At 36.0% G+C, this 12,244-nt stretch overlaps 1 protein-coding gene and 3 long non-coding RNA genes across 4 annotated transcripts; 3 read left to right on the forward strand and 1 right to left on the reverse strand.

The window, feature by feature from the left end:
* Positions 1-542: 542 nt before the first annotated feature.
* On the forward strand, positions 543-2,169 carry LOC121745905. Its single transcript, XM_042139847.1, has 5 exons — positions 543-1,073; positions 1,397-1,588; positions 1,706-1,805; positions 1,917-2,053; positions 2,149-2,169. The coding sequence occupies exons 1-5, from the start codon at positions 543-545 to the stop codon at positions 2,167-2,169; spliced, it is 981 nt and encodes a 326-aa protein (XP_041995781.1).
* Positions 2,170-3,425: 1,256 nt separating this feature from the next.
* On the forward strand, positions 3,426-5,060 carry LOC121744306. The gene is made up of 3 exons (XR_006038545.1): positions 3,426-3,589; positions 4,704-4,775; positions 4,921-5,060. It is a non-coding gene; the product is annotated as an uncharacterized LOC121744306 (long non-coding RNA).
* A 2,490-nt stretch (positions 5,061-7,550) lies between these two features.
* On the reverse strand, positions 7,551-9,037 carry LOC121745327. Its single transcript, XR_006038800.1, has 2 exons — positions 8,693-9,037; positions 7,551-8,598 (listed from the first exon to the last, which is right to left on the reverse strand). It is a non-coding gene; the product is annotated as an uncharacterized LOC121745327 (long non-coding RNA).
* A 692-nt stretch (positions 9,038-9,729) lies between these two features.
* On the forward strand, positions 9,730-10,480 carry LOC121744390. Its single transcript, XR_006038592.1, has 2 exons — positions 9,730-9,796; positions 10,251-10,480. It is a non-coding gene; the product is annotated as an uncharacterized LOC121744390 (long non-coding RNA).
* The last annotated feature ends 1,764 nt before the right edge of the window (positions 10,481-12,244 follow it).

A 12,244-nucleotide genomic window follows, 5' to 3' on the forward strand; every position in this document is an offset into this window, starting at 1 on the left:
TCCAATTCCTCCAATGGAAGACAGCTCGAGTCCGCATTACCCCCATCCAAGCGATAACCCGAGTTTTCAGCTGGTTCCTCACGTTCTAACTGGCTCCAATTACATCAATTGGAGCAGATCTGTCACCACGGCACTTTTGGCGAAGAATAAGCTTGCTTTCATCAATGGCACTCTTCTTCGGTCGACTAAAGATGATCTATTATGCGTGGCTTCGATGCAATAGTATGGTTGTATCATGGCTCAGATCTGCTCGAGCATCATGTATATCAACAATGCACATGAGATCTGGTCTGATCTATGTGATGATCTGGTCTGATCTATGTGATTGTTTCTCTCAACTGGATACAGCCAGAGCTTATCAATTACGACAGAAAATCATGTCGCTCACGCAGGGGAGTGATGATATTAACACATATTTCACCAATTTGAGGATACTCTGGGATGAATATAGGCACTCTCAACCTATTGATTGGTGTGTTTGTGGCACATGTTGATGCAATAGTGCATCCAAATGGCATACATATCAAGAAGAAGAGTGTAACATGCGGTTTTTAATCGGCCTCAACTCAAGTTTTTCACAGATCCGATCAAGCATCCTGTTTATGATTCCTATGCCTTCTTTATCCAAGGTTTTCTCTCTTGTTTCGCAGGAGGAAAGGCAACGCACAATTGATGGCAATGCATCCTCCACATCAATTGTCACTCCTTCAATGAGTGAACAATTATACTCTGCAAATGCTACTCAGTCCTATAATAGAAGCACGATATGCTCTCATTGTGGTAAAACTAATCATACAGTAGATAAATGTTTTGTATTACATGGATTTCCACCAAGTTTTGGCAAGGTAAAAGGAAAGTACAATGCTAAGGACAACAATTTTTCCAAGTATGTCAACTATGTGGAGAATAGCTTTGATGAATATGATAAGGCTGCTATCTCCACTAATATTGCTGGACCATCTCCTGAGCAGTGTCAGCAGCTCATTCATCTCTTGCTGCTATTGCCACTCCCTCTCCATCACCTTCAGCCTCACCAAATAACACTTCATCCACAAACTGTGCCTCATTCGCAGGTACTATCTCCTTTATTCCCTTTGTTGCTTCTGTGACTACATCAAATCCTCATTGGTTGTTAGATACAGGAGCCACTCACCATGTTTGCTGTGATTTGTCCATGTTTAACACTTATTCATCCATCAAAAATGCTTCTGTGCACCTTCCTAATGGTGCAACTGCTCTAGTTACACACATTGGTTCCATTATCTTGAACTCATCTATAACTCTTCTATCTGTCCTTTGTGTTCCCAGCTTTACTTTCAATCTCATCTCTATTAGTTCCCTAACTTCCTCACTTCAATGCACTGTTGTCTTCACTCATAATTCCTTTGAAATTCAGGGAGCTTCTCAGGCAACTGTGATTGGGAGGGGTAGCCGAATAAGGAACCTATACACTCTAGAGTTTTCAGAGCAAGAAAAGAATCAAGGTTGTTCTGTTCTTTCTCCTGTTTCTTCAATTTATTCAACTGCTTCTACTTCTTTTTCAGCCTCTTCTATAATTCCTTGTGCAAATATTGTCACTGGAATTGATGTATGGCATAAAAGGTTGGGGCATCTATCCTATAATAAATTGAAATCCATGTCTGATATCCTTCATTTCACACATAAAACTACCTCTCTGTGTGAGATTTGTCCCCTTGCAAAACAGAAACACTTGTCATTTGTAAGATCAGATAGCATAGCTGCTAATAGCTTTGATCTTGTGCATTGTGATACATGGGGACCTTTCAATGCTTCCACCAATCAAGGTTTCAAATATTTCCTCACCTTAGTGGATGATTGCTCTAGATTTGTTTGGACCTTTTTGATGCAAAACAAATATAATGATAGAGTAATACTGCCTCAGTTCTTCAATACAGTTCTCACCCAGTTTGGGAAGAAAATCAAAGCCATTCGGTGTGATAATGCACCTGAATTCAACATCCCTTCTCTGTATGCCTCCTTTGGCACCATCATACAACACTCATGTGTTGAAACTCCTGAACAAAATGCCAGGGTAGAGAGGAAACACCAACACTTATTGAATGTCTCTAGAAGCTTGCTTTTCCAGTTTTTCTTGCCTATTCAATTTTGGGGGGATTGCATTCTTAGTGCCTCTTACCTCATAAATAGGATCCATTCCTCTGTCTTACCAAACAATTCAACTCCTTTTGAAGTCCTTTTTCAGAAAGCACCATCTTACTCACATTTAAGAGTGGTAGGGTGCCTGTGCTATACCTCAAGTGTAACATCCCAAACTTTTGTGACTCTTTTATTTATGCTTTTGAAATGTTGATTATGAAACTTTTGTTTCTATGTGATTAAAGTGATTTGCGTGAAATAATTGTCGTGAGTGATGTGGAATGAAGTGCTTAATAGTTTATATTTTCCAATGTGGGGAAATAATTAATAGGATCATGCATTTATTTTTTTTTCGAGTCAATTCATTTGAAATTTTCGGCCCTTGCTAATTATTGAAATAGTATTTCATTTCTTGGATTTAATTAATTGCTTCGGGACTTCTATCCAAATTAAATCCAAACCAATTGGTTCCTAAATGGTATTACATGAATTTCGAACTCTATTCTATTACCCTTGGGAGTTTCGAAAATCTCCTATTTAAAATAGGAGAATGATTTAATTTTCCGTTGATTTAATTGGTGCTTTATTGACCCCCCTTCTTTTGAATTAAATCCAATTAAATCCTGTCACATTTTATTTCTTCACCCAAAATAAAGAGAGAGTTGGAATATTTCCTTGGCTATTTAAGCCTAATAATTTTCGGTCCCTTCACTAATTTTTGGAGGATAATTTATTTGTTTCCTAAATTGTGGAATCCCTTTTTATTCAATTAAATACCATCCTAATACCTAGGTCTAATTAATTGGGGATGTGAATATTTCCTTTATTCCCCATCTATGCCACACGCCCCTATGCCTTATTTTTCCTTGCGGGAATATAATTATTTGTTACCTATTTGATGGGAGCCTTTTTCCTGTAAAAGAAATTACCAAGTTTAAATCCTATTCTATTTAATTGAGGATTTAAATAAATTCCTTGTGCACACCCCCTTAAATTTTCGGCCCCCTCACCATATTTACTACTTGGAGATTTAATTTATTTTGTTCCCTTGTTTATAGAATATTCACCTTTATTTCCTAAATTATGAATATATTCTCTCCAAGTAAATATTGCTATATTTCCTTGTAATTAAATCAGCAAATTTTGACTTCCTCACCTTCAAAACCACACGCCTACTTTGCTCCATGATTGTGGGATTTTTATTTATTTTATTCCTCCCACAATTTAATTATTAATTGGGTGTGAATTAAGCTTAGTACATAAAATAGACTAAACCCTAACCCTAGCCACTATTTTCACACGCCTCCCTCTCCCTCATTCTCTCCTCACACGTTTTCTCCCCCTCTCCCACTCTTTCTCTCCAAAAATCTTCCATTCAAGCTTTATTCTTGCAACCATTGAAATTATTTTCAAGAGTCTCCGACGGATCGCATCGTTCTTTGCTCCTACCGTTTTATTTTTGTCAAAGAAGGTATATTTGCTCACTTTTCCTCATCCTTTGCGTTTGAACCATGTTCTTGAGTCCTACATGCATGTAGTGGGTGTAGGATTGATAGATCGCAAGATTTAACGGGGGGAAAGTGTGTTTTCGTAAGAACTTGGATGGTTATGTGTTTTTGTTTGAAATCATGTGATGTTGGATTGGAATATTTGGTGATTGATGTGAGTTTATGTGCAAATATGTGTATGAGAAACTTTAAAGCATGATTATGTGTTTTCAAGCATGAAAAATTGGTGTTTGTTTGATGGAAGATGAGAACCCTATTTTCAAACTATGAACCTGAAATCTGTGGTGCACGACCAGTAACTTATGATCTGTAATTGACCCATCAAACGAACGAATTTTGACATGAAATTTTTACTGAGTAAACTTCAAGGTGTTTCCTGTGTCTCGTGTGAATTTCAGGCCTTTTTTATCGAAAAATGAATTTTTAATAAATGTTTGAAGTTGACTGCGCAAATCTGCCAGAAACTCGTGTTCTCGCCAGGAATGTTTCGTTTTCTGTTCGACTGAACAAATGACCTCCGATTGATGTTATTCTTGAACTATATGAAATTTTGAAGTGTCTTCTGAGTTGTGTTAAATTTTCAGCCTTTTTGGGCATTGGATGAATTTATGGTGAATTTTTCAAATGAACTGCGCAGTGCTGTCAGAAATTGTATGTTCCGACCAGGGAGTTTAATATGTGATATGACTGACTAAATGACGTGATTTCGGTGTGAAAATATTCATGGATGAACTTGAATGTGTCCTCTGTATTATGACCAAAATTTAGCTTCTTTTGAGGTCGGGTGAATTTATAGGGATTTTTTTTCAAAACGGTCGCGCAGTTCTGCCAGTTTTCTGCCTTGTTAAAATGACGCCTAGTTTCAAGTTTAAAAGTATTATATGATGCATGTATGTCCAAGGAACGTGTTTAAATGGTGTAATCACTTGGGATAAGTTGGAATGTGTTACGTGTGTCTTTACACATTTGTGACGTATGTTGGGTTGGGGAATTTGAGAAAAACGACGAGAGAGAAGCGATAGGACATGCATAGTAAAATGTTGTTGTGGAAGGCTGACTTGTGTTGTCGTTGACAAGGGTGTTGTGTATTCGTGAACTCGAGGATCGAGAGTTGCTATAAGTTGGGTTGTGAATTGCTAGGCGAACGAGGTGGGCTTTCTTTTCAAACCTCTTTATTTTTCCGAAAATACTATGTGAAGTTATAAGGGTGGTTTAACTTGTTATGTCATGCCATGTTGTTTTTGTTATGAGATTGTGTGCCTGATGCCTAGTTCGTTTGAGTTTACTCCGTTAGGCTATATGGCTGTGTTGTGAAACGAATTCTGGTCTGAGTATGGCCGCTAACCCTATCAGGCTGTGTACACTGGTGGGATCGTGAGCCGTCCTTGCTAGTCGGCCGGTCTCGTGGGCGAATAGTGTGGCCACACTTTCGTCGCAATGTGATTGTGATTGATGAATTGATGTGAAAAGTGGGGAGATAAATTTTCTGGCCAGACTTGAATTTTTGTGTTTCTCGTGATATTTCTTACTATATAAAACTCGAGATCACTGGTATGGATGACATAACCTATTAAAATGTTTTCGGCATTAGCCCATTGAGTACAACAAGTACTCAGCCCTACATATTATTTTTCTTATGTGCAGGTTGAGCGGGATGTTGCGGTGGATGTTGAGCTGGCTTAAGTACCTAGGATGCGTTGTGTCTTCATACATAGGCGTTATCCTTGACTCTCCTTAAACCTTATTTTTCCGCTGCTATAATTTGAACTATGTCTCAAGACTTTAACCTTCTCTTTATATTTTGTGTTTGAACATGTATGGTGGTGTTAGGTTTCAAACAAGTATTTACGTTGTCTTTTGAAAATGGTGTTCTCCGAGAATTAAGTTAAATATTTGTTTGACCTTAGTTATTAATTGTTTTATCTCATAAGTCTAATTTTTCCCGTTGCTCTTTTAAAAGCATTTTTCCTTAAGTCTTCTCAAAAATTTTTATAACCTTAAACTTCTTAAAACTAGGTTGTTTTCCTTTCTTAAGTTAATTAAGTCTTCTTTTAAACTGTTATCCATGCATGTCGGTCACGATCGCCGCGGTTGTGGTACCCCTTTGTATGGGCGGTCGTGACATCAACTCTTCAAAAAAGCAGAGATAAATTCTCTCCTGGAGCAACTAAGTGCATCCTACTCGGGTATCCCTCAGACTTCAAGGGGTATAAACTGTTGAATTTGATGAATATGGAAGAGTTCATCACAAGAGATGTAGTCTTTCATGAGGATATTTTCCCTCTATCACACTTGACTCCATCTCATTTTCCAAACTCTCCAGAAATACCAGAAATGAGTCTAGATATTTCAATCCCATCCACTGATATTCCATCAGAAAAATTGCATTTTGTATTGTTATTGCATTTTGTATTGATATACCAGAAAAATGCAATATTGTAAATGCGAAAATGCAATATACATTTCTGAAGTTGTGAATGCGTTTCCGCATATTGCATTTTAGTTATAGGCAAATTGCATTTTGTATTGTTAAGTGTTGCATTTTAACATTAATTGTCTACGATGCAAAATAAGCTATAAATAAATGCAATCCGTCTATATATAAAATGCAAATTAAACAGTCAATATCTAAAATGCAAAACTCAACAATAAAAAATGCAATCTGCCTATAGCTAAAATGCAATCTACCAAAATTCATCTATCACTTCTACAAATATATATTGCATTTTTGTGTTTACAATATTGCATTTTTCGTGTCACATGGCAGCACGTTATTGGACTTACGTTAGCACTTTAAAATTAGTTAGCATATTAGTATATCCCATTATGGAGATATGCAAAATAAGAGTAATAATATGCTACATATCTATTGTGAGTTCTTATGTCAGCACCACTCTCATTTGACGCCATTTACCATTGTTCGTTTAGATTTTAAAAATAAATAAATTTGATTCTAACCCTTTAAAAAATGTTATTGAAAATTTAATTTTATAAAATTCATAAAAGTCAAAGCTTGATTTGTTATCTTATTAATTTATTTGAAATTATAGAGAAAACAAGCAAATTGAACTGTAATTTATATGAATTTTATGAAATTAAAAATGCAATCATATTTTCAAAGTATTAGAATCAAACTCAATATATAAATAAAAACGAACCACGGTAAACGAGCATCGAACGAGAGCGGTGCTCATATAAGGAGAGATATGTAGCATATCATTCCTCTGCAAAATAATACTCCCTCTGTTCCGTGTTACTTGAACTTTTATGTTTCGCTCGTCCCAAGCTACTTGCACTATATTTATTTTAAATAAGAATCATGGTATTTAATTATACCAAATTAAGTGTTCATTTATTAAGTGATCTCTCATTACACTTAAAATACTAATTTAATTACACTAAAAAATCAATTCCAAATTTACAACCTGTAAAAAAAGTACGAGTAATACAAGACGGAGGAGAGTATGTTAAATATAAACTCAATATTAAACTATAAATGCAAAAACATTAGCATGTGTATTATTCCATGCTAATTCGTTTATATGTATGTAATGTATGACCAAATTTGCAAATTAGATTATATTTTTATAATGTATTTTCTGAAATGAGGAATGGTATGCTAAATTACACAATATTCAGTTAAAGTTGCCAAATTACATCATTTTAGAAATAAATTTGTTCATCTTATATTTTAATAGGGTAGTGATAAAATGCAAACTCATATATTGTACAAACTTCAAACTATGATCTGGACCGTGAAAAAATATGTAATGACCACGATTTGATCATCTTAACCTTATAAAATAATTAACGAACCACAAAGCAAATGCTTTTTTCCTAATTACGTTAAGTACGAAAAATATACAACCCTTACGTTGGTTGCTTGATTAATAACTAATAACGATCTAGAAATAAAGACGGGAGTGAAGTACGACTGAAGAATGAATATGTGCTCGTTTATTCCTTAGTCGAATAAATTACAATAGCTACATTTTAAAGCTATGTTTTAGATTACAAAGAAATTGTATATTAATAAAAACGAAAGAAAATAGCACATAAGTTGGATCTATTCTTTCCCCGAGCCAAACCGCACCCACCGCGGCTCGTGCACCCGTCGACTCCGGGCAGCGAGCACGATGGCCCGAGGCAGCGAGCCGTCGCGGAGACAGCAGCTGGGCAGCCACGTTCTCCTCCAACCGCCCCAGCTCCCCTATGTACACCCTGCAGAAATCAAGCAAGAAACATGATTACAAGAGTCCTTTTGTCCCAAGCTCTACACCAAGAAACATTATTTATAAGGTACTACAAGATCATGAAAAGGAAGATATGTTGCATATGGAAACAAAAGGAAAATCAGCTCTTTTAATAACCAAGAGTACACTCTCACAACCAACAAAAATGTCCCTGCAAGAGGATTAAGAGTTGCAGATTTTGCAGTTACCAAATCACCTATAAAACCCTCAATACCACCTTGAGCACCCCTTCCACACACACAGAAAAAAAAACATCATAGTATCACCCTATGAGAGCCGAGAACAAGGAGCAGCCCCTCTTCCCTTCACCATCCTTTGAAGAGGTAACTTTCCTTCCCCTCACAATAGGAATCTAAGCTCATAATCATATCCAAAGTCTTATAGACATAGCATTTTAGGAAATTCATGTAAGTAAGGAATACATGTCCTCTCTATTTTTTATTACATCAAAGCGTGCATAGCATTCGAATTAAGACTTAGAATCTTCCCAAAACAAATGAGCAAAATTTTAGATTACAAAGTGTTCCAAAAATGTCAAAATATGCATAAGTGCATCAAACTCATAAAATATGACCAACACAAGTCTCAAGACTATAATAATAGAAAGTTAGGAAGCTTATCTCGGTGGCATGTTCCGACAGTTGCTTCGGCGACTCTCCGACGGCGATGGAAGCCCCACAAGCCTCATAGCCCTTAATTAGTTCAAGGTCTTTACAAATCTGTTAATTTAAACAACTAAACTCATGGATCTAAAGATAAAAATTTTAGAAAAATAAAATGAAAATGAATAAGGACAAAGATAAAAACACCTACCGGTCGGGATCCGGCGAGGGCGGAACCGCATACGGTGGCGGAAGTTGTGACTTCAGCACCACCGCCTGTACATGCACAACAGCAGCGGCGGCGGCGGCATATGGGAGAGAGAGATGGCGTCGCCGCGGTGTCCTGCCAAACCGACGAATGAGAGGAGAAATTGGAGGACGATACGACCGCTTCTGCCTGTTGACGCCCGAGACCGACGGCGGCGGCGCTGCGTGATGACGGCGATTTTACCGAGAGGAAGAAGGAAGAAGGAGCTAGGGTTGCCTTCAATTTCTAATTTGGGGAAGAAGAAGGGTGAAAGAAGAAAGGAGGAGGGGGGCGGCGTGCAGCGACGGGTTTTGGGGGGTGGGGTGTCAATTTCATTTTTTCCTTTTCTATTTTGGGCCAAGAATTTTTTTTAAAAAAAAGAAGGAAATTGGACTCTTTCCTTTTTATTTTGGGCATTTGTTTTGTTCTTTTTAATTTGGATTTGGGCCTTTCTTCTTATTGAAATGGAATTGGGCAACGCCCTATTTTAATTAAATTGGGCCACTGCCCTTAATAAATTGAGGCCATGAAATCTAATTCCGTTGGGCCATAAAAAAATGTTAGTCATTTTAGTACCTTGTCCAATAAATAGTTAAATTGGACTTGTGCCTTTTAATCCAATTAAGTGTTTTAAAACAAGAGAATTAAATTTGAGAATGGACTAATGATAAATTAAAGACATAAAATGGGCTACCAATTAAAAATACAAGCATGACAAAAAGTTTAAATTAGTCAATAGGCTTTCCTATTGTTTTGCCTATTAAATGATGGCTAGCTACCATTTAATTTCGCGGCTTTTAAAGATAAAATTTTCGGAATTTAACTAATGCTCGAATAATTCGGCAAATTTCTAAATAAATTAAATCGCTTAATTTAATTAATACTTAAGGATTTTATGGACTTAGGAAAAGAGAAAATAAAAATAATCGCACGCTTAGGAATGCATGCACGCTAAATAATTAGTTACTTAAATCTAATTTAAGTATACTTATTGTTTATAAAGGAGCGTCGTCGCACGACAAGTAAAATCAAGTCGAGGAACGCTCGTTACAGAGTTAAGCAAACGAGGTGGGCTTTTCTTTCAAAACGTGATTTTATGTGAAAACGTGAATATTTTTGAATGAGTTGTCATGCCATGTTTTGTTTATGATTACCTTTGTGTTGGCTATGCCAAGCATGTTGAATCGAATTCGGGTCCCAGTAGGGCCGCAAACCCTACTCGGACTAGCGTACACATATGGGACTATGTGCTAGCTTTCGAGTTGACCGGTCCAGTGACCGTCGTGGAATGTGGCCACATTCCCGGTTCACACAAGAACAGATATGGTATGTTATGATATGTTATGTGACTGCGCAGTCAAATTTATGAAATGATAAAGGATTTAGTGACCGGGATTTATTTAAGGAAAAACCCCGCGCTCACTCAAGTATGGCTGACAACTAAATGAGAAATGTTTTTGGCACTAAGTCCACTGGGTATATCAAATACTCAGCCCTGCATGTTTGTTTTCTTAACGTGCAGGTTGATCGTGATCGAATCGAGAAGGTGTTGGGAGAGGCTTATAAATAAGTAGCTAGGTAGCTGAATTAATATGTCTCCATACATATTACTTCGTCTTGGAACCTTCCGTTGCGTGGTTAAGCATTGCTTTAGCAATATAATACACTTGGTTAATTACTCTGATTTCGATTTGGTTGTACCCTTTCATTCTAAGACATTTTGCCCTTGAATTAAGTACTTCTTTATGGCGAGCTTATGTTCAGTGAGTCTAATTTAGTTGCGAAATAGCTACACTCACTAGCACTAGGGAGTTGTGGCTGTGACAAAATATCAACAGATGACAAAATAGTAGCAACAGAAATGTCAACACAATATCAACACAGCATCAACCGTTGACACTGTGTTGACATTTCTGTTGCTACTATTTTATCACATGTTGACATTTTCCAGATCATAGTTTGGAGTTTGTACAATATTTACACTTTGCATTTAATCACATTCTCATAAAGATATTGGTATTATATTATGAGAGAAGTACGTAATACTCCTATATAACAACACTAATTCCATATGGTAATTTTCATATTTAATATATTATTTAATACTTTCCATAAAATGATTAAATGGACGTTACATTTTATGTTGTCGATTTGTTAAATCTGTATCTAATTAATGTGGCATGTTGCAATTTTTATTTTTATTTGTTAATAAGTTATTGGTGAGCTAAGTTACTATGCCAGTATGGTATTGAATGATTATAGAATTTTTACTCCACCTTATTAGAGAGAACAAAGTTAACAAAATTAGAAAATTTATAGGAGTATTTTTCAGGGACAGATTAAAAAAAGAAAATAGTTCATACTTTTCTAAGGCATAGGGAGTAATAAATAACTAAAAATACTAATATTTTCTGCAAGAGAACAAACGTGCAATGCAATATAATAGGTATCGATCCCTTAGGGAAGATAATAACTGTAACAACTACTCTATCCGTCCTAGCTAAGATGACACATTTCTTAGTCGTCATGAGATTTTAGAAGCAGTCGGTTAATATGGTTAATTGAAGAAAGAAAGAGTGAGTGTAAATATTAAATAGAAAGTGAAAAAGAAATGATTATTTAAATAGATGAAAAAAAGTGGTTGGATGTATTAATTAGATAGAGAAAATTGACAAAAATATAAATGTGTCATCTTGATTGGGATAAACTAAAAAGAAAATGATGTCATCTTAGTTGAGAGAGGGAGTATAAATAAAAGTAAATTCACTTTTTTAAAAGAATTTGACTTAAGCTTAACAAAATTACAGAGCAAGTAACTAGATTAACAAGTAGGTGGAAAAACTACTCCTAATTTTGTTCGGGTTGCCAATATTATATTTTTATTTTAAAATTAGGATTCTATTTTCTATGGATCTAATGTTATTTTACTCTCTCTTGCTATCAGTGGTAGACATAGTAAGGACCGGAGGTGGGCTTAAGCCCCTTCCAATTCATTTTTTTTCATAATTTTTTTGTTGATTTTTTACAAATTTTTAAAAACAAATACATAGCCCTTCGCAAACTATTGATGTTACATAGTAAATAAGTAAAAGTTGATTATTAAAAGGAGCTGAATTTGATATTTAAAGAATAGTAACAATGGCTGCTCTATTATTTCGAGAAACGACGACGCATTTAAAGACAAAAAATTAAATAGTTAATACATATAGGTGTATGGGTATTTGTTCCACTCTTATTTTTATTTGTATATATTTTAACAACTAGTTAATACATGTAGGTGTATGGGCATATTGCTCGAGCCATGTCTCCAAGATCACCCGCCAAGAGTGGCGCCCAAAGGCGGATACTTGGGCCGGCACCTCATCAACTAGTGGGTGTTCGAACAAGGCTAAAGAATGTACCAACCAAACGAAGAACATGGAGGGATCAACGGATGCAGAACCGCCAAAGACAAGAGAGGCTAGCAGGAGTCAACCAAGTGTGGATCATGATGGGTTCCAATTGGTGTCGAGAAAG

Source organism: Salvia splendens, chromosome 8, assembly GCF_004379255.2.
Source record: "Salvia splendens isolate huo1 chromosome 8, SspV2, whole genome shotgun sequence".
Taxonomy (NCBI): Eukaryota; Viridiplantae; Streptophyta; class Magnoliopsida; order Lamiales; family Lamiaceae; genus Salvia; species Salvia splendens.